Source organism: Vicia villosa, unplaced genomic scaffold (assembly GCF_029867415.1).
Source record: "Vicia villosa cultivar HV-30 ecotype Madison, WI unplaced genomic scaffold, Vvil1.0 ctg.002094F_1_1, whole genome shotgun sequence".
Taxonomy (NCBI): Eukaryota; Viridiplantae; Streptophyta; class Magnoliopsida; order Fabales; family Fabaceae; genus Vicia; species Vicia villosa.
The window spans coordinates 23,143-48,500 of record NW_026705835.1 but is presented as its reverse complement, the minus strand read 5'-3'; the positions used below and the strand labels follow the sequence as shown (position 1 = coordinate 48,500).

Here is a 25,358-nt window from a genome sequence, read left to right as displayed (position 1 = left end):
CTAAGGGCAAAAGATATTTTTTGAGAAAAGGTTTTGAAAAGATTGCAAACATAAGAAGGTTTTTGAAAAAGGGAGAAGATTTTGAAAATTTAAGAAGTGGGAGGAGATGAAGAGGCTATCCTATTGCGTAAAATAAAAGCTAAGGAAAAGAACGGTCTAACCGAAATAAGAAGCCAACACTTGACATTAAGAGTCAAGGTAGATTTCCCATCCTTTGGAATTATCAATACCAACACATTAACACTTGGGGGATCCAGATGAACTTATTGTCTTAGCACCACTTTGCATTAAGCACATTAAAATTCTGACGAAAATCGGGCAGAGTAACGGCTGTTTTTGGGTAAAATCCTTATCTCAATGCCTTGGAATTAACCATCAAGGGCTTTCAAGGAAATACCTGCACACATAAAAAGCAACAATTCAATGCCAGACAGACAGAACAATCACAGAGTAATAACAGAATGAGAGTCCAGAGGTCCTAAGTCCATAAGTCCGAGTCTCCAGAATGCTAGGGATAGTAACCAATAGTCCAAAAGAGAGCCTTAGGTGTTTTTTTTAGATTTTTGTTATTTATTAGTGTTTTAGCATAAAAGTAAAGTATGGTCCAAGTGGACAAAGAGAAAATAGCGGAAACATAAACGTCCAAATGGACAAAGAGAAAATGGCGGAATGTAAATATGATGAAATGATAAAATAAAGCGATAAAGCTAGAAATATAAAGAGCAATATAATAAAGGTGCGGAAATTAAAGTTAGTTGTTAGATGTTAAAGATAACCATCTTGAAACTTATCAAGTATGTTATCAAAGTTAGTAGGAAGATCTATGGTGAGTGAAGGATGTACTCGGATTTAAATTCAATAGAAACTTATCAGAAGCTTGATAAAATCATAGCGACTACACGATAAATTTCCATAAGTCATAAATCAACCGCATACAATTCTCTTCCATGTTGGATCTTTTTATTCGGGACACGAAATATTGCGCTATGTTAAGCAGATCGCCAAGTGATTTATGTAGAAATCACCCTACAACGAGGCCGGTCAAAACTTTATGTGCTAATGCATGCGAGAAGAACGATATATAGATCGCCTTCCGAAAGCAATACCGCACGAAAAGAAAATAGGTAACGATCTAGTCTTTACTAAGAATCCATAAGAATTCTCAAAGTATTAAGACTTTCATCGATCAAAAGAAAAAAAGGAGAAGAAGAAGATAAAATGCATAAAGATAATCAACTCACACTATCATTAATATCATTCATCCATCTTGATGGATTAGGTCATTTCAAACCTATCAACACCCAAGATCCAATGATATTAATGAAGTGGAGGAAGTAGGAAACCAAAACAAGCATAAAAAAGGCAAAAAAACCACATTCTGCCTGCTGGAAATCGATTTCATGCAGGGGGAAATCGATTTCCATAGTGCAGTTTTCAAAAAAAAAACAAGTTACGTTCAGCAGGAAATCGATTTCAGCCTTAGGGAAATCGATTTCCTCAGTGTAAATTTCAGCAAAAACAGCATTTAAAGGCATGAAACTTGATTTGAACAAATATACAAACACCTTATGATCACACATCAACTTGAGCACGAAATTTCCATCACAAAACCATCAAATATCATCAATATAGCATCAAAGATGCATTGAACACAAGCAATAAAGATCTACATCATGGATTTAGCAAATTACCACTTCTTGAACAAAGATTTTGGAGTAGCTTCAAGAGCAAGCACAAGGTGTGTAGATCCTTCAAATTTGGAGATGATCAAACAAAGAAAAGAGTGAAATGTAGGAGGTTTAGTTCAAAATTAGCAAGATTCAATGTGAATCTCACTAATCTTATGAAAATGAACTTTGGGTGAGGGTTTTGGAAAGGGTGAGAAATGAATTTGCAAGCAATTTTTTGGCTCTCCAAGCTTGAGAAATGAGAGAGTAGTGGCCTCTATTTATAGCATTTGAGCAAGAGTAGTGGTAGTTTGGTCTTTTTGCATTTGGTAATTAGCTTGTGTTTAATTGGTGATTAAAGTGGCAATTAAATGGTGAAAAGTGGTAAAATGGGGTTTAAGTGGGTTTAATGAAGAGAATTATTTTGATGAGGTGGAAAATTGGTACAATGATCAAATAAAAAGGTGCCAAAATGATGTCAAGCTTCCTTCCTTATATTTTTTGAATTTCGCCTTAAGGAAATCGATTTCCCCAGGAGTGAAATCGATTTCACTCTGTTCCAGAAGAGAATTTGGCGCAAAATACACTAGGGAAATCGATTTACCCAGGAGGGAAATCGATTTCATGCTGTCTAGAATGTGATTTTGTTGAAGATTGCTGCAGGGAAATCGATTTACCCAGTAGGGAAATCGATTTCATCAGTCAAAAATTTGAAAAATGCCTTGTTTATTGCATGTCTTGGCTTGGTACCTACAAAACAAAAGCCTACAAAGAAACAAAGCAATGTTTTTGGTATTTGGGTTAGTGTAATATGCATACAAGATAAACAATCATTGATGCTTGATGGTCCCTCTTATTGATGAGGTGAGTGCTACACCATAAACAAAACTTCCAAGTGAAGCTCTTGATTAGTGATTGGAATATGAATGATATAGGATCTTAGGGTCAAAAATTGGGTTATGACACTCCGCCAAAGAATATCTTCTTGATTACAAATGGTCCTTCGTACGTAGGAGTCCATTTGCCATTCGGATCACATTGTGGAAGGATAATGCGCTTTATTACCAAGTCACCGGTTTGGTACGCCTGGTGCTTGACTTTTTTGTTAAATGCCTTGATCATACGCTTTTGATATAACTGACCATGACAAACAGCCGCAAGCCTCTTCTCACCAATCAAGTTTATTTGATCAAGTCGAGTCTGAATCCACTCGTCTTTGCCCAAGTCTGCATCTTTCATAATTCTCAAGGAAGGAATCTGAACTTCGATGAGTAAGACTACCTCCATACCATAAACCAGTGAGAAAGGGGTTGCCCCAATTGAGGTACGTGCAGAAGTGCGATAACCATGAAGAGCAAATGGTAACATCTCATGCCAGTCTTTGTACGTCACTATCATCTTCTGTACAATCTTCTTTATGTTTTTGTTGGAGGCTTCCACTGCGCCATTCATCTTTGGTCGATACGGGGAAGAATTGTGGTTTTTGATCTTGAACTGCGTGCAGAGCTCAGTGATCATCTTGTTGTTCAGATTAGTACCATTATCTGTGATAATCCTTTCGGGGATGCCATACCGACAAATGAGATTATGCTTGATGAATCGAGCCATAACATTCTTGGTAACTGAAGCAAATGAGGCTGCTTCCACCCACTTCGTAAAGTAATCAATAACCACAAGGATGAAGCGATGTCCATTAGAGGCAGTAGGTTTGATTTCTCCGATCATATCAATGCCCCAAATTGCAAAAGGCCAAGGAGCAATCAAGATATTCAGTGGAATCGGAGGCACGTGTACTTTGTCAGTATAGATCTGACACTTAAGGCAAGCCCTGGAATGATGGTGGCAGTCAGTCTCCATGGTGGACCAGTAATAGCCTGCTCTCAAGATCTTTTTAGCCATGGTATGTCCACTAGAATGAGTTCCAAAAATACCGCCATGCATGTGGTGTCGTTTTTTTACCTCCCCGTTTCACTTGGGAGGACGGCACGCCGGACCCTTCACGCGAAATTTGGAAGGAGAAAGGCGCCCTTGTGGGATGAATTTTATTTCAGTTCTTCCTACGATAGCACACAAACTTTTTAATTATCCTACGAGGAGGAAGGGGAAAAAGATCTCAAATAAACCCTAAGAGTTTTCTAGGTGTGGGGATTTCACCTAATCAGAAGTTCTGGTGTCCGGGAGGTCGGTTATACATAGGGAAGGTTTTAAGCACCCTACATATCCGTACTACTCTATGGGAACCTTCTATGTGTCTATGTGTTTGTGTTTGCTAATCGATTGGAAAAGTTTCTCCTTTGTGTTAGGAGAGAGAATTGAATTGAATTGAAAGACAGATGAACTGACTATTTTTGGTTTATTGATTAGCTCGCTGAGATTCCTTGTGAATCTCATGCCTACATATCCCTAATGGAAGTCAGAGCTTTTTGTAGTTCGGGGAACTAATTAGGGAAATGAATTGATTTTGGGTGCCTTGTTTGAAGCTCAAGGTTGAAGCTTGAATTAAATCTCTATCTACAGGAAAGAGATATGAAGTCATCTTTATAGAGAGGTATTTCTACTATTCCACCACAAACATTTGAAGTGACAGAAAAGCTGGGTTCGTTTCATAAGAGAGGGACCTTACTTGTGTGTGTGCAAGTATGTCAATCGCGGTCTCTTAAATGAAAGAAAGATTCTCAACCAGTTTAGGGAAAGGGAACAAGTCTGGGTGGGTGTGCCTCAGAGCATGCCTTTCAGAATCCTAAATGGGAGAATGTTTGAAATTGAAATGAAAATGTTTGTAATTTTGAATATGGTGAAATAGGAGAAATATCTCTCTATAGAGATAAATCATGTCTATCTACTGTATGAAAGATTTGAATTTGACTGGCTTGTATGAGGCCCAAGCTTGAGGCTTAAAAGAGTTTTGACTGACCCTGGGAGATGACTCCGCCGGGAATTGACTTTGACTTGAAATTTGTGTTCTGTATGAAGTCCAGAATTGTGGCTGACTCTAGTTGGAGAGTGTTTGTTTTATTTGATTGAAAGATTTATTTGGTGTTTTGTACAAAGCCCAAAATTGTGGCTGACTCTATCTAGGGAGACATTGTTTTCTGTCTTGTACAAAGCCCAAGGTTGTGGCTGATTGCTGAGGAAACAAAGTTTGGAAACTATGGATGATTCTATTTTATGCCTTGTACAAAGCCCAAGGTTGTGGCTTACTTAGTGGGAAAAGACACACTGTGGAGACTCTATTATCTGCCTTGTACAAAGCCCAAGGTTGTGGCTAACTATGAATGGGGGAAGATCTACCAGTTTGGGATCTTTTGACTCAAAGGGGAATATCTGCCTTGTACAAAGCCCAAGGTTAAGGGTAAATTTATGGAGGGTTTCTCTGTTGTGCAGAGATTAAAGGTTGACCTTACTGAGGAAATTTGCTTTTATTAAGCAGGGATTAACGATTGAAAGACACAGGTTTGAAGGTTGACCTTACTGGGGAATTTGTTTTATTGAGTAATTGAGACTGATCCAGGGTTGACTCTACCGAGGAGTTTTGAAGGTTTGAATGAAGGATGATGGAAGCTAACCCTTTCTAGGGAATTTGGATTATGAAAGATGTTTGGAAGCTAACCCTTTCCAAGGGATTTTGGATTTGAAGGAGTGTTTTTGGAGGCTAACCCTTTCCAGGGGATTTGTGAAATGAAGGATTGATTTTGGAGGCTGACCCTTTCCAGGGGATTTATGAAATGAAGGTATTGATGGAGGCTAACCCTTTCCAGGGAATTTGACTTATGAAAGATGTTTGGAAGCTATCCCTTTCCAGGGGATTTTGGATTTGAAGGAGTGTTTTTGGAGGCTAACCCTTTCTAGGGGATTTGTGATTTTGAAGGATTGATTTGGAGGCTGACCCTTTCCAGGGGATTTTATGAAATGAAAGAATGTTTTAGACTTCTTGTTCAAAGCTCAAGATTAAGGCTGACTCTAACTGGGGAAATTCCAGATGTGGAATCTAGACTCTACTAAGGAGAAGACTTACTGGAGATTGAAGATATGGTGACAGAGACTATCCATGTCTCTCATTCCAAAAGGTGAACTCAATACTGAGATTGAGACATACTTGGCTTATTTGAAGTCTGGTTTAAAGAATATAATAATCTCACCAGGGTAGGCTAAAAGGTGACTAAAGACCTGTTCCTATGTTTATAAGAAACCTGATGGGTCCTTGTATACAAGCTCAAGAGAAAGCTGTGAATATGCTTTTAAGAAGCCCGTGGGTCCTTGTATTGTAAGCCCAAGAGGAGGCTAATCGAGGGTCATCGAGGATCCTTGTTATAGCACAAGAGAAAGCTATGTTGGTTTTGAACTTAGTTTGGCTCTAAGCAAATGGGTAAGAGGCTTCACCGGGAATAATTCCTCTTGGGTGGATGTGCCCTATTTTTATTCTAAGGCTTTTTTCAAGATGTTTCACCGAGAATAATTCATCTTGAGGTTTGAACTAAGGAATTCTAATTAGAAAAGAGCCTTCACCGGGAAGACATTCTCAATCCTAGGCCATAGTCATATAATATATATACAGTTTATATGTCCTAAGGTTGTTCTCAGACGGAGTTCTAAACAGTGTATATACAATTTATGTTTGACAGTAATTTAAATGAAAGCTGTAAATGAAAGCTGTAAAGCCTAACCTGGATGAAGAGGAGGCCTTTGAAAGATGTATGTACAGAAGGGGTTGGGTCTTAGACTCAAGGAGAGGCCCATGTGAAATTGATTTGAAGTTGAAGTTGTTTTGAAAACAGATTGAAAGTTTGATTGAAAACCGTTGAATGTTTATTGAAAACAGTTGAATGTTTATTGAAAATAGTTGAATGTTTATTGTTTTGAAAACATAAGAAGTGAAGATGGACACTAGGTCACATAGGTATATGAAGAGTTTCACCGGGAATAATGCCCTTCAATACCGAGAAGAAAGTTTTTGAAAACATATGAGAAGTTTTCTGTTTAAAGAGGGTTTGAAAACAAACTATGAAAAGAAAAGGTGTTGGGTCTTACACTCTATTAGAGGCCCATTGAAATTGTTTATTGTTTATGAAAAACAGTTGAAGATGTTTTGCTGGATGATGCAAGGTTTTGTTGTTTGAAAACCTTGATCGTCTGTTTAATTTAGAGATAAAAAACAGTTTGAATTTTGACAAAAATCAACTTAATTAGGGTAAAGACAAATTCTATACCTAATTAAGACCTAAATGAATAGGGTTTTATCACAAAATATTTACAAAGTGATTAGATTTGAAAATCAAAAGAAAAACTATATGTTTAAAGTATTACAATATACTTAAAGACATGTGATTTTAAACCTGATTAAAATATATTAAAATAATTTTTTTTTTGTGATTTTTTGGATATTCTCAAAATAGACATAATAAGTGAGAAGTGTGTGAAAATGATTTAATTTGATGTTTGAAATAATTGGTTAAAGTTGTAAAAAAATGAAATAAACAAGTGGTAAAAAAATGGTTTTGGCCTCACCTTGGTTCGAACCCACGCCCTCATGACCAACACATAAAACCTGGCCAACTGAGCTACGCGCTCAGTTTGTTTAACATATGCAACGAATTGATTATATTTTAAAAAGACCCAGGAAATTCAAATTTTTGCGCCACCATCTTTATCTTCAACCTTGAGCTCAGAATTTTTGAATCTCTAACTCTCTCGTTTCTCAACCAAATCCAAAGATGTAAACATGGATTTTGCTCTTTTTGAACGAGGATCATGATGGTGTTCTTTAATTTCATTTATTTTTAGTGTAAATTAAAATTCACACGTATGAACACTAAGAACCCTAAAACTGAAATTTAACATGAAATGATGTATGCGTATGATATGATGCAATTGATTGAGGGTTAATGATCCTCAAAGGTGCAGAAACCAACTGGTAACTTCATTTTTAATTTATCATGCGTGAATTATGGAGTTTGAAGTTCATGAAGCTTACCTCAAAAATGAAGATCGGGCTCTGATCAAAGTGTGTTACAGAGCTGCTGCAACGATCCAAATAGCTTCAGTGATCCCCCAGGAAGGTGTTGAGATGCTTAGCTTGAGTTAGAACCCCCTAGAACTTCTTGCTCGACCTCAACTGATATGGCTCCAAGTGAGAATTGAAGATGATGATCCTCCATGTACAGAAGTGTTCCAGGTGTTTGGATCACTTCTAAATAACCCCCTTGATGTGTTTGAATACTTACTTTCAAAGGAAGAGCTATGGTTTGAAGAATTCGAGTCTTCTTGCCAAAGAACCTTTGAAAAACCTAAGTACGAGGGAGAGAAGGAGAAAGCAAGAATTTGTTGTTGCTTTGGTGTGTCTAATACCGAGGTATGCTCTTCTATTTATAGGCAAAAGATTCAGAGCAATTAGGGAGAGTGAGCTTGCTTAGTGAGGTTAACTTGGTTTCTTGGTTATGAAGAAATGTGAGAAAAGTCCATATGCAATGATGAGATCTTTGATACCACTCCCTAGCCATAAGTTTTGCTTGATCTTAGGGGACAAATTTGATGTAGAAATGAGCTCTAATTGGTTGGGAGAAGATTCCTTTGGTGAATCACCACTTGGCCATAAATTCTCAAAATGTAATCGTTACATAATCACATGTTTTGTTTTTTTTGGAATATTCTCAAATATTTGTGCAATGATGTAATTGATCCTATCTCTTATGGTATTTCTGAAGTTTAGAGGCATCAATTAGTGAAGGCATTTGCATGAATTGGTCAAAACCAAAGTTGGTCATGTCTTGAATTTTCACTTCATGGGCCTTACTTTGATCAATCATAACTTCTAGCTCAAAATGAATTTGGAGGAGGTTGAGAATAATTTGGAAAGCCCTTGGTATGTACTTTGATTCATTAGTTTGGTCCCTGTCCAAAATCTTTAAGGAAATTAATGAAAAAGACCTATAAAGTTTGAAGAAAACTAGGGTTTCTTCACTAACTTTATGGATGCAGCAAATTTGAAGCTCCATATCTCTTCAATGGTTGATTTTTAGCCAAAATATTATATGTGACAAAGTTGTTCATTGGGCCAAAATCTATAACTTTGATGTTGGAAGTTTTTTTCAGTTTGTACTTGAAATTTTGAGATATTCCCTTCCAAAGTTTTGAAAAAAGAGACCTTTAAACACTTAGAAAAATTTCCAAGTATGAAAAGTCAATCTTTGACTTTTTGATTCTTGATTGATTTTCTTGATTTTTCTTGGTCAAATGACTTCAATAACCATATATTGATGATATTGATCCTTAAAAGTCATGGTTTGACCCAAAACCCTAAAAGTCAAAGGTGATCTTGTACAGTTGACTTTCTCCAGATGAAGTGAAATCTTGGACATTAGGGATGAATCAAGCTCTCCTCCTCAAATGAATAAAATTAATGGAAAATATTGAGGTAATAGAGGATCCTGAACCATGGTTTGAGTTGTGGAACCATGTCCTGATTAAAAGTCAACTGTCTAGGTGAATTAGGTCAAAAACCCTAATTGAAGGCCAAATGAAATTGATGACTGTGGCCTCTGAATTGAAGTACAATCCCCATTGGATATTGACATATGGATTATTTGAATATGATTAAACACTTTGAGTGATTCCCTGGAGCTTTTTAGGGTTTCCTAGATGTGGGCCCTGATTTTAGTCCTTGATGGGCTCAAAACCCTAGTTTGGTGACCTGAGTAAACCTGAGTCTTGATGAATGATGCCTGATCATCATAGGTGGATGAATGAATCATTTTGAGTCCTATGATTGTATTAGAGGTCATTTTATTATTGATTGATCCTTTGCCTGAGCTTTTTTGTCCTTGAACACCCTCGACTGAGTACTAGGTAAACAAGTGACTGCTCTGGGTACTTGTCTTGAGTTGATGAAGTGTCTAGAGATGTAACATCTCAGAGGGGTCAAAATTAGGGTATGACAATGCATATCTTCCATTATCTCTTCTGCTTCCTTCTTGTTCACACAACGAAGCAGAGTCGAGTCATGATTACGCTTGTATAAGATTCCATTACTCAGGAAGAACTTGGCAGAGAACCTTCTTAGAAACTTCTTGTCGTTGATGGATGCCCTTTCAGGATATTCCTGAGCTTCAAGGTATCTCTTTACTTTGTAGAACCAAGGTTTCTCGTCTACTTCCTCCGTAACAATGTCGCAACAATGTGCCGGCTCATCCAATCTTTTAATAGTGATCATGGGCGCCTCATTATCCCATCTAACTTTGAACATAGACCGCATAATAGCCAATGCATCTGCCAACTGGTTCTCTTCTCGTGGGATATGCTCAAACGTAATCTCTTTGAAATAAGGGATCAAAGTCAACACATGCTCCTTGTAAGGGATGAGATTAGGATGCTTCGTATCCCATTCTCCTTTGATCTGACTGATTACCAAGGCTGAGTCCCCATATACCTCTAGAAATTTGATTCTCAAGTCGATTGCAGCTTTGAGACCCATGATGCACGCTTCGTATTCGGCCATATTGTTGGTGCAGTCAAAACATAGTCTCACAGTGAATATCGTATGACCACCTTCGGGAGAGATAAGTACAGCACCAATACCATTTCCAAGTGCGTTCGAAGCTCCGTCAAAAACATAGTCCATCAAGATCCCGGCTCAGGTCCTTCATCCGGACCAGGCTCTTCATAATCAGTAACAAGCATAATGTCTTGATCCGGGAACTCAAAATTCATGGACTGATAATCGTCTACCGCTTGATGAGCCAAATGATCAGCTAATACGTTTCCCTTGATTGCTTTCTGCGTGGTATACTAGATGTCGTATTCTGTCAATATCATCTGCCATCTTGCTATTCGTCCAGAGAGAGCAGGCTTCTCAAATACATATTTGATGGGATCTATTTTAGAGATTAATAAGGTGGTATGATTCAACATATATTGTCTTAGTCGGCGAGTAGCCCATGCCAAAGGGCAGCAAGTTTTCTCGAGCAGTGAGTATCTTGTTTCACAGTCGGTAAACTTTTTGCTAAGGTAGTATATTGCATGCTCTTTTCGACCAGATTCTTCATGCTGCCCCAGCACACACCCCATTGAATTTTCGAATACTGTTAGGTACATTATCAGAGGTCTTCCATCAACTGGTGGGATTAGAATTGGAGGTTCTTGGAGGTACTCCTTGATTTTGTTAAAGGCTAACTGGCATTTCTCGTTTCATCTTTCCACTTGATCTTTCCTCAACAGTTTGAAGATTGGCACACAACTGGTTGTTGTCGCACGCTCGCGAAAAATGAACAACAGAGTCGCCACTAACATATCTATCCTAAAAGGAAAGGAACGCCAGCAAACCTAAAACAAATAAGAACAAGGTCTTTCGACCAGAGAACTAGGTACGGGAGTCGGTTACGCAAGGGGAAGGTACTAGCACCCCTCACGCCCATCGTACTCGATGGTATCCACCTATGTTTGTTTCTATCTAAAGGGTGTGTACTATTTACTACTTACTAATGCAATGCATGATTAATCCTAAGGTGTTTTAATAATTATTGTGCTCGCTAGAGTTGCCTCTATGCCTACGTATCCTCTTATGAAGAATCAGAGCGCCGTAGTTCTGATCAATATTTTCTATGTTTTTTATTGTTTGTTATGTGTTTTTTAGTTGGGCGGAGTTAACGTTCGCGCTCTTGCATAAGGGGACGACCTACGATGCGATCGAGCGGAAATAACAGTGCCCTTAAGAATGCCTTCGAGGCAAGAGAGAAGAGAGAAGTTTGTCGAGCGTTTTGAGTGGCTCCCTTAAAAAAGTGAGGTTCGAGCGGCTCTTGGTTTGTGTTTTTTATGGTTGGGAACTTTCACTCAAGTGATCCCCTTAAACAAGAGGGACGAGAGCTTCCATTCCCTTTTTATTGTTTTCACTATTTATTAAAGTGTTTTTGGTGTTTTGTTGGTTTTTGTATTGTTTTTATGCAAAGGGAAATAATTGATCATTTATTAAGTGTGTTAAAAGTTGTAAAGAAAAAGAATATCTAAACCCTAAGCTAAAGTTGTTACCTAACTAAGGGGAAGAAAATTAAGAATCAAAGTGAATTACAAAAATGCATTTAAATCCTAAGCAAACGTTATACAAGTTTATTTAAAAATATATATGAAATAAGTAAAAATTCAATTAGAATTCCATTTAAAATTTGAATTAAAACATGGAAATTTATATATACAATCACTCATCTATTAACTAAATCCATACAAAAAAATCAAGGCTAATTTTACTCCTAAGTTCTCTAATAAAATTGTTTACAAAAGGTATTTAAACAAAAACTATTATGTATAAAACAAAAGAAATGATTTATTAAAAGTGCTAAGAAAAAATAGGAAAATATTACAAAAATATTGACAAATATCTAAACATCCTAAAGTACCTAAAAGTATTTTTTATACATTTTTTATTTGGATTAAAACTGATTATTGGGGTGGAAAAAAAAAGAATTAAAATAAAATTAAAATGCAAACAGTCAAGGGGTGAGAAAGTAATTTTAGAATGAACTAATTTCCAGTTATAAGGCGTTTGGGCCTAGAACCGAGGGGTGGAAGTATCACTTGCGCCTAGGCCCAGGTCCTATGACTTGTGTGTGTTAGCAAAGGAAGGGTGTAGTCCAGAAAAATGCTCCCAGGCCCAAGCCATGCGTAGCCCAATTCCCACATAACTACATCCATCTTTTATTTCATTTTCATTCAATTGTTTACCCCTTTTTTATCATATGCTTTTTTTTATTTACATGGAATGTGACATGCATGTTGAAAGAAATATCAATAGGTCACTTATCATTTAAGTCACAAGATGCCAAAACACTCCATGACCAATCAGCGAGCAACAGCGCATTATTCTTTTATCCTAACTTTGAATCTTTTGAAATAGAAATAATAGACAGAGAAATATGAAAACCAATGAATAACTGCCACACACAGTCAATAGTCACAACATGCCACCCAGTCGCCGGAGCCCTAGCTCCGGTCATCCCTTTCAATTGCAGTCCGCCAGAGAAAACATGGATTTCTCCCAAAAATTCAAAAAGGGACCATCTTTTGACTCGTTCTTCGTCCCTGAATCCAAATATGATGCTAGATTTCTCTAAATCTCTCTCAAAGGTCTAAACTAGAGTTGTCAAAATGGGCTACCCGGCCCTAAACGGGCCGGCCCATGCGGGCCTCGGGCTTTTCAGGGCCGGGCCTAAAAAGCCCATTTTTAAATGGGCTCCATTTTTACTACCCAGGCCCAGCCCTGTCTGGGATGCGGGCTACCCGACCCTAAATGGACCTCGGCCCTAAACGGGCCTATTTCTAAAAAAATTAAAATTTTCTCCTTATTTTTCTAATAACCATACAATTGCATGCAATAATACTTTTATATATATATATATATATATATATATATCAATTTTCATATCTAAAATTACGATTTCTAAATAATCTATATAATTTACAATTAAAATGTAAAACAACATATTAACTTAATTTCAATTATTCAAAATACATCTTAAATTATATTTAATTTTGCACACAAAATTAAATAACTTGTTCCAACAAATTTTAAGATATAAATATTCATGACAATTATAATTTTATAACAATCATAACAACAAACTGTTATAAAATTTTATAACAATTATAATTAGATTAATAGGATATTATTTTATAGCAAATTGTTATATATATGATTTGTACTAACTCTATCCTACCATAAAAAATTACATCATAACTTTTTAAATCTCATTTCAACCTTATTTTTAATTAGAATATATCATGGTGTCTTTTCTATACTATCTACATAATTATATTAGGATGAAACCTTTTAGTTTGAAATTAAGTCAAACCATCAACTTTTATTTGATATTTATACCTTTGTAATACCAAAAATAAATTAAAATACCTAATACGCAAATTTTTTATAGCATACCTTTATGAATTAGGAAAGGATAATTTCTAGTTATATTAAAAATTTTAATTTTTTTCGGGCTCGCGGGCTACCCATGGCCCATACGGGCCGGCCCATACGGGCCGGCCCATATTTTTTAGGGCTTTTTAGGGCCGGGCTTAAAAAGGCCCGGATGTAAATGGGCTCAAAAAATAAGGCCCAAGCCCTAACTATTTTCGGGCCTGATGGGCCGGTCCATGGGCTTCAGCCCATTTTGACAGCTCTAGTCCAAACTGAAGAAGATCTAAAAACCTTAAGTGTTACAAAATTTCCTGAAACTCATCCTAACCACATTCAAATGTTCATATTCTTCCAAGATATTCAGTTACCTGATTCAAACACCTAAAGATTACGAATACTGCATAGCTAAGTCAAAAATTACGCTAAATTCTAGACGAACACTAACACACCATCATACGAAGCGCATACACATAAGCACCAAAGCAACATACCTGGAGATGATTCGCGACGAGGAAAGATCTTCGGAATACTTTGCTTCCTATGCTTTGAATTGGATGCGCTTGTGGTGATAGTTACTTCTAAATCTAGATCATCCACTGAGAAATAAACTCAGTTACCGTATGCTTTTGCAGGATCTCCATAGAGACGATGAGAACACCAAGAATCTTGCAGGACGATCGTAACTGTTATGGAGATGTAGCTAAAGCTTGATGATGATAGTAGAGTGAGATACAAGATCCGAATGGTGATGGATGAGGGGTTCAAAGGCTGAAAAGATGACATGGATGAAGGTTGAGCTTCAGGTTTGTTGAAGGTGATGAAGAAGGTTAGAGGTGACGGTTGAAGAGTTTGTTATAAAATGTAACAAACATTTGAAGATGAGTGAGAGTAGAGAGAGAATGAAGAAGATGAGAGTGAGAGCTTGAAGCTGGAAAGATGAGGAATGAATCGTGGAAACAGATTTATGAAGTGAGGTTTGCTTATATAGTGTGAGCATTGAGTTATGGTGGGATAGCATATAGCTTATAATTGTTTCACTCTTAATGCCCAAGTTTTGTATACTTGAAGTAATCTTTCTATTGCTTTCTTGTGTGCAGACATTGCTCGGTAATATGAGGAAATTGGTGTGTAATGCTTCCATGCCTGCCAACGATACACTAGTTGTGATGCTAGCTTCACGGGCCAATAACTCCTACCACACTTCACCATTTATTTTGATTTTTTGTTCAAATGGAAGAGGGTATGTGTCGCCCTCGGTTTTTTACCATACCTCTCGCGGAGAGATACGCGAACTGAATCTTTTCTTTCTGCTTTTGTGTTTTTGAAAATCAGAGAGTCGCCACCAACTTTTATTTTATCCAATTAAGGAAAGGTTTATAAAAGAAACAGAAAAAGACCTTTAAGAAATTCTGGGTAAGGGGGTAGGTTATACAAAGGGAAGGTGTTAGCACCCTTTGTATCCATGGTTATCCATGGGCTCTTTAATTTGCTTAGCTCACTTGTTTTCAATCACTTTTCTATTGCCTTGAAATGCTTGTATGTGGTTTCAAATACCTTTGTAATTTGACTTTGTAATGATCCTTGTGCGGATGTATACAAAGTGTTTTATCTTTCGAAAGATGTTTTTGAAAAAAGAACGTTAACTTCGTAATGATCCTCGTTTGGATATATACAAAGTATTGTCTTTTTTGAAAGTTTTATTTTGAAAAAACAATGATATATGAGAGATTTGTTTGTTTTGATCTGAGCAAGCAAATTAGGAGGTCTACCCTAAGTTATAAGGTCTTATCCTATTTCCTTTAAAAAACTATCCTTTTACCGGAGGTAAACAAAAGTTCGATTTTGCATTTGAATTTGATCTTGATTTTTGAAGAGAGTAAAAGAGGGATTACCTTAAGAGGTGCAAGTGTGATTGTGTTTTGATTCAGATATTTTATCTTTGAAGTTAGTGATCTAACGATTCAATTTTATCTTTGACATACACGCAATTTTATATGTGCTGGAATTTAAATGCAGAAATGTAAAATGCGGAAAGTAAATCTGTGCTTGATACATCGATTTTGCGGGAAATGTAAACTACGCTATTTACATGAATTTGACAACCTATACATTTATCTAGGAATTTAAATTGCCAGAAAATAAAAGAAATATTTTTGGATTTTTTGATGGTTGATTTTAATTAGAATTAATGCATGATTAATTTAATTAAAATGAGAAAAAGATGAAAATAAAATTTAAACCTAAAAATTTAGCTTAAATATGTTCAAAATGCTTGTCAATTAATTTTAAGATAAAACTATTTTTTTTTGGAATTTTTGAAATAGGTTTTGAAATTATTAAGTTAAATAATCATATAATTATACAAATAATTACACAAATAATTAAAACTTAAAGAGAAAATTATTCTAAATATGTACAAAATTAGCCTAGAATATATAAACTATATTTAATATAAAGAACAAATTTTTATGACTTTTTTGATTGGTTGAAATAATTAAAAAGAAAATATATAAATATATACTAATTAATTATGCAAAATATTTAAATTATGAAGAAAAATAAAATATTTTTATTTCAGAAAATAAAGTATTATTTTATCAACTTAAAAATATTTTTTGTGTATTTTTTGGATTTTTAGAACTATTTTAAAATAATTTTATTAAGAAAATTAAATAAAAATAGAAAATATATAAACAATGATCAGGTGTGGTAATTAAATGAGGTCCATGATGTGGGGGATATTCTGATGCGTTGGATGTGCTGAGATCATGATCCAATGGCTTAGATTGTGGGGGAACATGATATAATGGTGGGTGACATGCGCTGAATTCAAGGGAATATATTATCCAGACTAGGACCCACAAGTGCATGCGTGGATGGGAAGACCATTTGACTGGCTAATGGTAAGCAGCCACGTGGGAGGCCCTTTACATCATGGTAAACATGTTTGGATCATGGAAATTGGGTTTCATTTGGAAGAAAAACATTTTTGATCAATGTTGATTTCATGCATTTTCCCAAAATTTAGCCAACTTCAACAAGGTGTAAATCCCTCAATTTTTATCATATGAAGGAGATCGTGTACTTTTTGGAAACCTCAAAGAGTCCTCTAACCAATGTCTTTGGTCTCATGTCAAAATGATTTTCCATGCTCCTTGTGTGTCCTTTTGAAAAAAGTGACTTTTTGTTGACTTTGAAAATGAACCGTAATGTCTTGATTCATATTTTTCAAATGGTGAATATAATGACCATGGGACCAATTGAATTTGAAAGATAACTGAATTTCCTTCAAAATAAGATTTGGTTTGAATTTTTTGGATGAAGGATGAGAGAGTTATGACCAGTCAAAGTTCAGTTGACTTTTTAGGAGAAAACCCTAATTTTGAAACTTAGGGTTTTGTTGATTTTTGATCTTTCCTTGATGAATTATGATCATCCAATGATCAAATGATGAATCCTTTGACAAAATATGGACTTTGACAAAAAATTTCATTTTTGACTGTCTGTTGACTTTTTTGGTCAAACGGGTCGTCTGTTGACTGTTTGAGCTGCTGACTGTGCGTCAGAGCGAATTAAAGTTTGAAAATTTGTATGATGGTGCTTTGAGATATATGGAGGTCCATGAAATCCATTTGAAGTCTCAAAAACTTGTTCTCCTAAAAAAAACAAGAAACCCTAGTTAGGGACTGTTTGTGTAGGAGACAGTTAAGCGTACCTGATTTTTGTGCAGTGCTGAGTCTCTTCTAATCATGTGATATTCAGAAGACTTCTAGGACAAAAATCTTGGAATTTTGAAATGCAAAAGTTTGATTTGATTGATGGTACAAAACACGGAGAATTGCACTGTCAGTGGTTTGACTGTCAACTGACTGTTTAGAGTGAAAATTCAACAGTCAAAGTTAATATTTTTGTTTTTGTTTTGTTTTTGTTTTTGTGTTAATGATGAAAATTTATTTACATGAGTGGTTAGTAAAACACAGACGTAATAAATAAATAATAAATACTGTATGCGAGCAAAATTACCGATAATGACCCTGAAAATCATTTAATGCACAGAAAAATAAATATTTAACTGGCAGAAAACACACAAAATATTATCTGGATAATTAAGCAACAATATGACAAATAGTACGACACTTAATACTGGCAGTACAAATATTACATACTATAATGAACAGTACGACGAGTAAACGGTACATTAAGAAATAAGAGATACGACAAACTTTAAGAATGACGATTAATAACCCATGCTACAAACAATAACATGTAGATGATTGGGAGTGTCGACATCCCAGGTCCACATTTTTCAGGGCTATGCAGACAGAAGAAGGACATGATTACCACCACGACGGTGATGATCATAAGAAAACACGTCTCTATCCATTTCGCCATTTTTGCTGGGGGAAGAAGAGAGAATGAATATGAAGTAGAAATTTGAGAGATGAGTTAGAATTTGATGTGAGATTTTATGGAAAAAATGAGAGGTATTTATAGAATGAAAAGAAGGATAGAGACGTTGGGGAATGAAGTGATTCCGTACAAAAGGAAAATTTAAGTGGAAGTAAGATTTGAAAGAAAGTGTATGATAGTGTTGGGAAAAAGAGAGATGTATAAAATAAAGTTAGGATTTGATTTTGAAAGAAGAGATTTGAAAAGAAAGGAAAAGATTTTAAAAATAATGGAATATAGTACAAAAATTAGTGGGAAACAAAAGTTAATAATAATTTACTTGTTACCAGTACAGTCTGAATCCCCGGACTATGTGCCTGCAAAAGATTTAACTCTGTACCAATTGCGTCAGTACTATTTATCTGTAAATAAATATCAAATAAATAGTGTGTGTGAAGTAATAAACAGTAATTGGCGTTTGCGTAAGAATAAATTCAACAGCGAGCCAAAATACCGTATAAGAAAAATTCTAAAAACCAAGTATTCATAAATCAGGATATGAAAACCCAAGATTATATGAAACTCTTAATTTTTAGATCGAAGTTTTCTTGAAAAAAGATGTGGGCAAATTTTGGGGTATAACAGTTGCCCCTATTCAATCTTCTTAAACCTGAAGAGATTGTTTGAAATCTGAAGGTAGAAGATGATTGAATATTTTAGATGCCCTGAAAATTTGAACTTATCTTGACCGGAAGTGATGCTGGAATTTGTCTTTGAATGTTGTCTGAGAAATGTTATTGGCAGATTGAAACATTATCTGAGATGGGCTTTCAGATGCCATCTGGCAGATGTATTTGATGGTTTGTTCACCAGAATGAATCCATTGATTATATCTTGATGAAGGATTTGAAAACCTCTGCGTTAACTGTTTCGGAACCGTCCAAGGTTACCGCTTTAAGTCTTAGAGGATGATCGTTACGGAACTGTCCAAAGTTTTTCCGCTTTAGATTTTGAAAGTTGATCATTGTGGAACCGTCTGAGGTATCAGCTTTAGATCTTTGATGGTAGATCGTTCTGGAACCGTCTTAGGTATCAGCTTTAGATCTTCGATAGTAGATCGTTCTGGAACCGTCTGAGGTATCGACTTAGATCTGTGTTGGTTGTTTTTGAGCTTCATAAGTGATTTGGAAAGAGAGATCTCTTCAGAATGAATCTTCGGCTTGATTATATCTGAGAGGACTGCTTATCTGAATAGAGTTCAAGGGGAACACTGCATGTGATTGAGAATATCTTTGCTGAAGACATCCGTCTGCCTGAAAAAATCAAGTTAGTGATATGCAATGTTTATGATATATGTAATGTATGAGATTCTCGAACTAAAGGAGAAATATGCATGTTATGTGGTGTATGAATATGTGTATGATGTATGATGTATGATGTATGATGTATTGAGCGTATCAAGCTTCTGATTGGGAAAATAAATCCCGGCTAGCCATTTGGAGATGAAGGCATTGTGATCGTTGATGATTTTTGTCGTCTTGTTTGAGTACCCTCGGCTGGGAACCTTCTTGGAGAACCATGGTGCCCTGTTGAAGAATTTTTGATTACCGCTCGGGGATGAAAAGTAATTTGAAAGTTCTGATTTTGATGCCTTTTCAAGTGGGAATGAGGAAGATGCATAATCCTCCGATGCACTATTTGACCAAGTCCTGGTGTGGAGATCACACCTTTTGGGGATAACAATCTGAACAGCCCTGCTGGGGAATAAGATTCCTCGAATCACTTTGGAGAGAAAAATCTCATTGAGGAATTTGCTGAGAAATGCATTTCTGTTGAGGAATTTTTCTTCTGATGCCGGTTTTAGGATGATGTCCAAATGATTGGGACATTACCTGAATGCTATTCCTGTTTTTCCTGGTAAACATCAATCATATTCAAATGCACATGTTCATTTAAAATTATCATTGGGACGTTTACGTATTCAAAACAGAAAAAAGTGAAAATGTTGATTTTGAGCATAAGATGTATTGATTTTTGAAAAAGAGCCATGATAGGCTGATTAGTACAAGGAGACAAAAATCCTAGTAGTAGGAAATTGTCATAAAGTTTTGAAAAGTATTTATAAAGAGAAATAGCTATGTGAAAACAATCCAGTCGAGTTTCAATTCTGCTATTGCCAATCTGTCTTCGAGCATCTCATCCCTCACTTGTTGGAAGAAAGTAATTGGACTAATCGGTGTCTTTGACGTGTTGAATCTTGAAGGTGAGTAGGTAAATAAACGGAACATAGTTGTACGTTTTATTCCCTAACTTTTGCCTAGGCTGCCCTTTCAGGTTTTCAGCCTACCGGGATAATTTTATTTAGCCTCTAATTTTTGCCTGGACCGCCCTTTCGGGTTTTCAATCCACCGAGACGCTCATTTTTTTGCCTTAGTTGCCCTTTCAGGTTTTCAACTTAGCGAGCTTTTCTTTAAGCGAAGTACTTTTTAACTATGTCTGCATTTACAGGGTGTGGGAAATCCTCGCCATCCATGGTGGTAAGCAACATGGCTTCGCCGGAGAATATTTTCTTGATTACGAATGGTCCCTCATAAGTGGGAGTCCACTTGCCCTTGGGGTCACCTTGTGGTAGGATGATGCGCTTGACAACCAAGCCTCCGGTTTGGTATGCCTGACTTTTGACTTTCTTGTTGAAGGCTTTGATCATACGCTTTTGGTACAACTGGCCATGACAAATAGCTGCGAGCCTCTTCTCATCAATCAAGTTTATCTGGTCCAATCGAGTCTGAATCCAATCGTCTTCGTCTAGATCGACTTCTTTCATAATCCTTAGGGAAGGAATCTGAATTTCAATTGGAAGAACTGCCTCCATACCATAGACTAAGGAAAATGGAGTTGCCCCTGTTGAAGTATGCGCAGATATGCGATAACCATGAAGAGCAAAAGGTAACATCTCATGCCAGTCTTTGTAGGTTACTGTCATCTTTTGTATGATCTTCTTGATGTTCTTGTTGGCAGCTTCCACCGCGCCATTCATCTTTGGTCGATATGGAGAGGAATTATGATGTTTGATCTGGAACTGTGTGCAGAGTTCAGTAATCATTCTGTTGTTTAGATTTGTGCCATTGTCTGTGATGATCCTTTCAGGGATGCCATACCGACAAATGAGATTGTGCTTGATAAATCGGGCCACAACATTCTTGGTGACAGAAGCAAATGAAGCTGCTTCTACCCACTTTGTGAAGTAATCAATAGAGACCAGGATAAAGCGATGTCCGTTGGAGGCAGTAGGCTTGATTTCTCCAATCATATCAATACCCCACATTGCAAAAGGCCAAGGAGCCGTCACGACATTTAGCGGGACTGGAGGTACATGTACTTTGTCGGCATATATCTGGCATTTGTGACAGGTTCTGGAATGATGATGGCAGTCTGTCTCCATGGTAGACCAGTAATAACCTGCTCTTAGGATCTTTTTAGCCATCGTATGTCCACTTGAATGAGTACCAAAGGCACCATCGTGTATGTCTTCCATAATCTGTTCTGCTTCCTTGTTTACACAACGAAGTAAAGTCGAGTCATGGTTGCGTTTGTATAGGGTTCCATTACTTAGGAAGAATTTGGCAGCAAATCTTCTTAGAAACTTTCTGTCGTTAATGGATGCCCCTTCAGGGTACTCCTGAGCTTCGAGATACCTTTTTATTTCATGGAACCATGGTTTGTCTTCCGTTCCTTCGGCATCGATCTTATTGCAATAGGCTGGTTCGTCTTGTCTGTAAATGGTGATCATTGGCGCCTCGTTGTCCCACCTGACCTTGAACATGGATGACATGGTAGCTAGAGCATCAGCTAGTTGATTTTCTTCGCGCGGGATGTGTTCAAAAGTGATCTCTTCAAAGTAAGGAATCAAATTCAGCACATATTCTTTGTAAGGAATTAGATTCGAGTGCTTTGTGTCCCATTCCTCTTTGACTTGATAAATCACAAGCGCCGAGTCTCCGTAGACCTCCAGGAACTTGATTCTTAGATAGATTGCAGCTTTGAGACCTAGAATACATGCTTCGTACTCGACTATATTGTTAGTGCAGTTGAAGCATAATCTAGTAGTGAATGGTGTATAACCTCCTGCAGGGGAAATGATCACAGCTCCGATGCCATTGCCAAGCGCATTAGAAGCTCCATCAAAAACCATAGTCGATCGGGATCCCGGCTTGGGTCCTTCTTCCGGTCCTGGTTGTTCGTAGTCAGTGACTAGCATAATGTCTTCATCTGGGAAGTCAAAGTTCAATGCTTGATAATCATCTACTGCTTGATGAGCCAAATGATCAGCTACCACACTTCCTTTGATTGCTTTTTGTGAAGTGTACTGGATGTCATATTCTGTTAAGATCATTTGCCATCGTGCTATTCTTCCAGAGAGAGCAGGTTTTTTGAACACATACTTGATAGGATCCATTTTGGAGATTAGGAAAGTGGTGTGATTTAGCATATATTGTCTTAGTCGGCGAGCCGCCCATGCTAAGGCACAACAAGTTTTTTCGAGTAGTGAGTATCTTGTTTCACAATCGGTAAACTTTTTGCTAAGATAGTAGATTGCATGCTCCTTTCGGCCGGACTCGTCATGTTGCCCCAGTACACACCCCATTGAATCTTCTAACACAGTTAGGTACATTATCAGAGGTCTTCCTTCCACTGGTGGTAACAAGATTGGCGGTTTTTGGAGATATTCTTTGATCTTGTCAAAAGCTAATTGGCATTTGTCATTCCATCTTTCCACTTGATCTTTCTTCAATAGTTTGAAGATCGACACACAAGTAGTTGTCATATGGGCAATAAATCTGGCTATGTAATTCAGACGTCCCAAGAATCCTCTGACTTGTTTCTCGGTACGGGGTATAGGCATTTCTTGAATGGCTTTGACCTTGGCAGGATCAACTTCAATACCTTTGTTGCTGACGATGAAACCTAAAAGTTTACCAGATCTTACTCCAAAGGTACACTTGTTCGGATTTAGTCGCAACCTGTATTTCTTGAGTCTGTCAAACAGCTTGTGTAGATGACCCAGATGTTCCTCTTCGGTGTTGGACTTTGCAATCATATCATCGACATACACCTCTATCTCCTGATGAATCATATCATGGAACAGAGCTACCATTGCACGTTGATAGGTTGCTCCTGCATTCTTTAAACCAAAGGGCATTACTTTGTAACAAAAGGTTCCCCAGGGTGTTGTGAAGGTTGTTTTTTCCATGTCTTCGGGTGCCATCTTGATTTGATTGTACCCTAAGAATCCATCCATGAAGGAGAATACCTTGCATTGTGCTGTATTGTCAACTAGTACATCGATGTGAGGTAAAGGGAAATCATCTTTGGGGCTTGCCCGGTTCAGATCTCTGTAGTCTACACACATTCTGACTTTCCCGTCTTTTTTGGGCACAGGCACTATGTTAGCTATCCAAGGAGGATAACTCACAACTTTTATAAAACCGGCATTGAATTGCTTTTCAACCTCGTCTTTGATCTTTTTTGACATATCAGGCCTACTCCTCCGTAGTTTCTGCTTGACTGGAGTGCTACCTTCTTTGATTGGCAGGCGATGAACCACAACGTCCGTGTCAAGGCCAGGCATATCTTCATAGGACCAGGCGAATATCTCGACGTAGTCTTGCAACATTTGAATCAGTCTTTGCTTGACACTGTCTTCTAGATCAGCCCCTATCTTGACTTTTTTCTTTTCTTCGTCGCTGCCCAAGTTGATGACCTCAATTGGTTCTTCATGCGGCTGTATAGTCTTTTCTTCTTGTTCTAGCAGCCTTGCAAGCTCTCTTGGTATCTCACAATCTTCCTCACTTTCGTCCTCAGTTTGGTAGATCGGATTTTCAAAGTCATGACGGGCAATAGCAGAATCGTTATCAACTGGATCCAAAGTGAATGTGAATCTACATTTATTTATGTGGGTGTGTGTAAGAAAACATAGCTATTTGAAAAAGCAAAGAAGGAAAAAGGATCACAAAATTTGAATATGCAAACGTCCCATGATTTTATTAAATGAACATGATCATGATATGATAAACCCTTATAAAAGGACCAGTGTGCTTCGGGCAAGGCACACGGCTTTCAAGTTCATGGTTCGATAGTACAGGAACCATTTTTATCTTTGAACAATATAAACAACGAAAACAAGGAATTGCATTTACTCCTGATCAAAGGAGATCACATCCTCAGCTTCCCAGTTGTTCAATCCATTGTGGTGAGCAGGGAGTATCCAGCTGTTCCAGTTGCAGTTGTCTTCATCTTCCACAACATTGATTTCATTGGTGGGGAAATGAGTCGGTGATCTTTCAGGATAAGTAGGATGATCTGTTGGATATGAGGATCCAGGTTGAGGTACCTTTGTTGGCTGAGCGAGATACTTGATAAGGCCGTCCCATCCAGTCGGGATGATGTCTTTGAGGGAGACTTGTGCATTCTGCTGAGTAGTGTACTGTGACGGAAAATAACCCTCGTTATTTGGTGTTTCCCTGGCTTCTTCAAGAGTGAAATTGTCGTCGTAATGTTCATCCCATCCAGTTGGGATAATGTCTTCAATGGCGACTTGTGAGCTCGGAGGAGCGGAATATTTCACCATAAAGTCATATTTGCCACTTGGCTCTCCAAAAGTATCCCAAACTTCTTTAGGTGGATTTTGATATTGCTCATTGATGGAACTTGTGAAACTTTTGCCATTTTCAAATTGATTGCCCCATCCAGTTGGGGTAATGTCTTCCGTAGCAATAAAAGAACTCTGAGGTGCGGTATACTGAAAATTATATCTGCCGTTTGGTTCTCCCAAAGTATCCCAAACTCCCATGGGAAGGGGTGGAACTTCATTTGGGTATGGCTGGATGATATGGTTCAAGAATACTCCATCGTCTTCAATAGCATTTACTCCTTGGCTGATGAAATGTGACATTAATCCTCCAGAACAAGGACTTTGATCGTTCTTTTGATTTCCATTAGCATAGCCCAGGCCTAACTTGTCGGACTTGTAAGGTACATCGAGGAGCTGTCCACATATTGTGCAACCACCTTTTTCGATCATAGTTTTGGCATCTTTGAGAGAAGCCATAGTTGTAGTTGGAGTAGCAGAAATATGCTTGGTAGTAGAGACGTCTGGAGAGACCACCTCAAAAGATTGGCAGGGAGTTTCGATGAATTCGTCATCCAACTCAACATACTTGGAGTTACTCAGGTGACTAACCAAATATTCCTCTTCGCCATAAACTGTGACAATTTTTCCTTTTACTGGATACTTCAACTTCTGATGTAGGGTAGAAGTTACAGCATTTGCCCCATGTATCCAAGGGCGTCCTAGTAAGCAGGAATATGCTGGGTGAATTTCCATTACGTAAAAGGTAGAATCAAAG

General features: G+C 37.3%; 1 protein-coding gene across 1 annotated transcript; it reads right to left on the bottom strand.

Moving 5' to 3' along the window:
- Positions 1–385: 385 nt before the first annotated feature.
- LOC131637829 (uncharacterized) lies at positions 386–10,281 on the bottom strand. The gene is made up of 2 exons (XM_058908401.1): positions 9,469–10,281; positions 386–397 (listed from the first exon to the last, which is right to left on the bottom strand). Exons 1-2 carry the CDS (start codon positions 10,279–10,281, stop codon positions 386–388), a joined length of 825 nt encoding a protein of 274 aa, XP_058764384.1.
- Between the last annotated feature and the right edge of the window lie 15,077 nt (positions 10,282–25,358).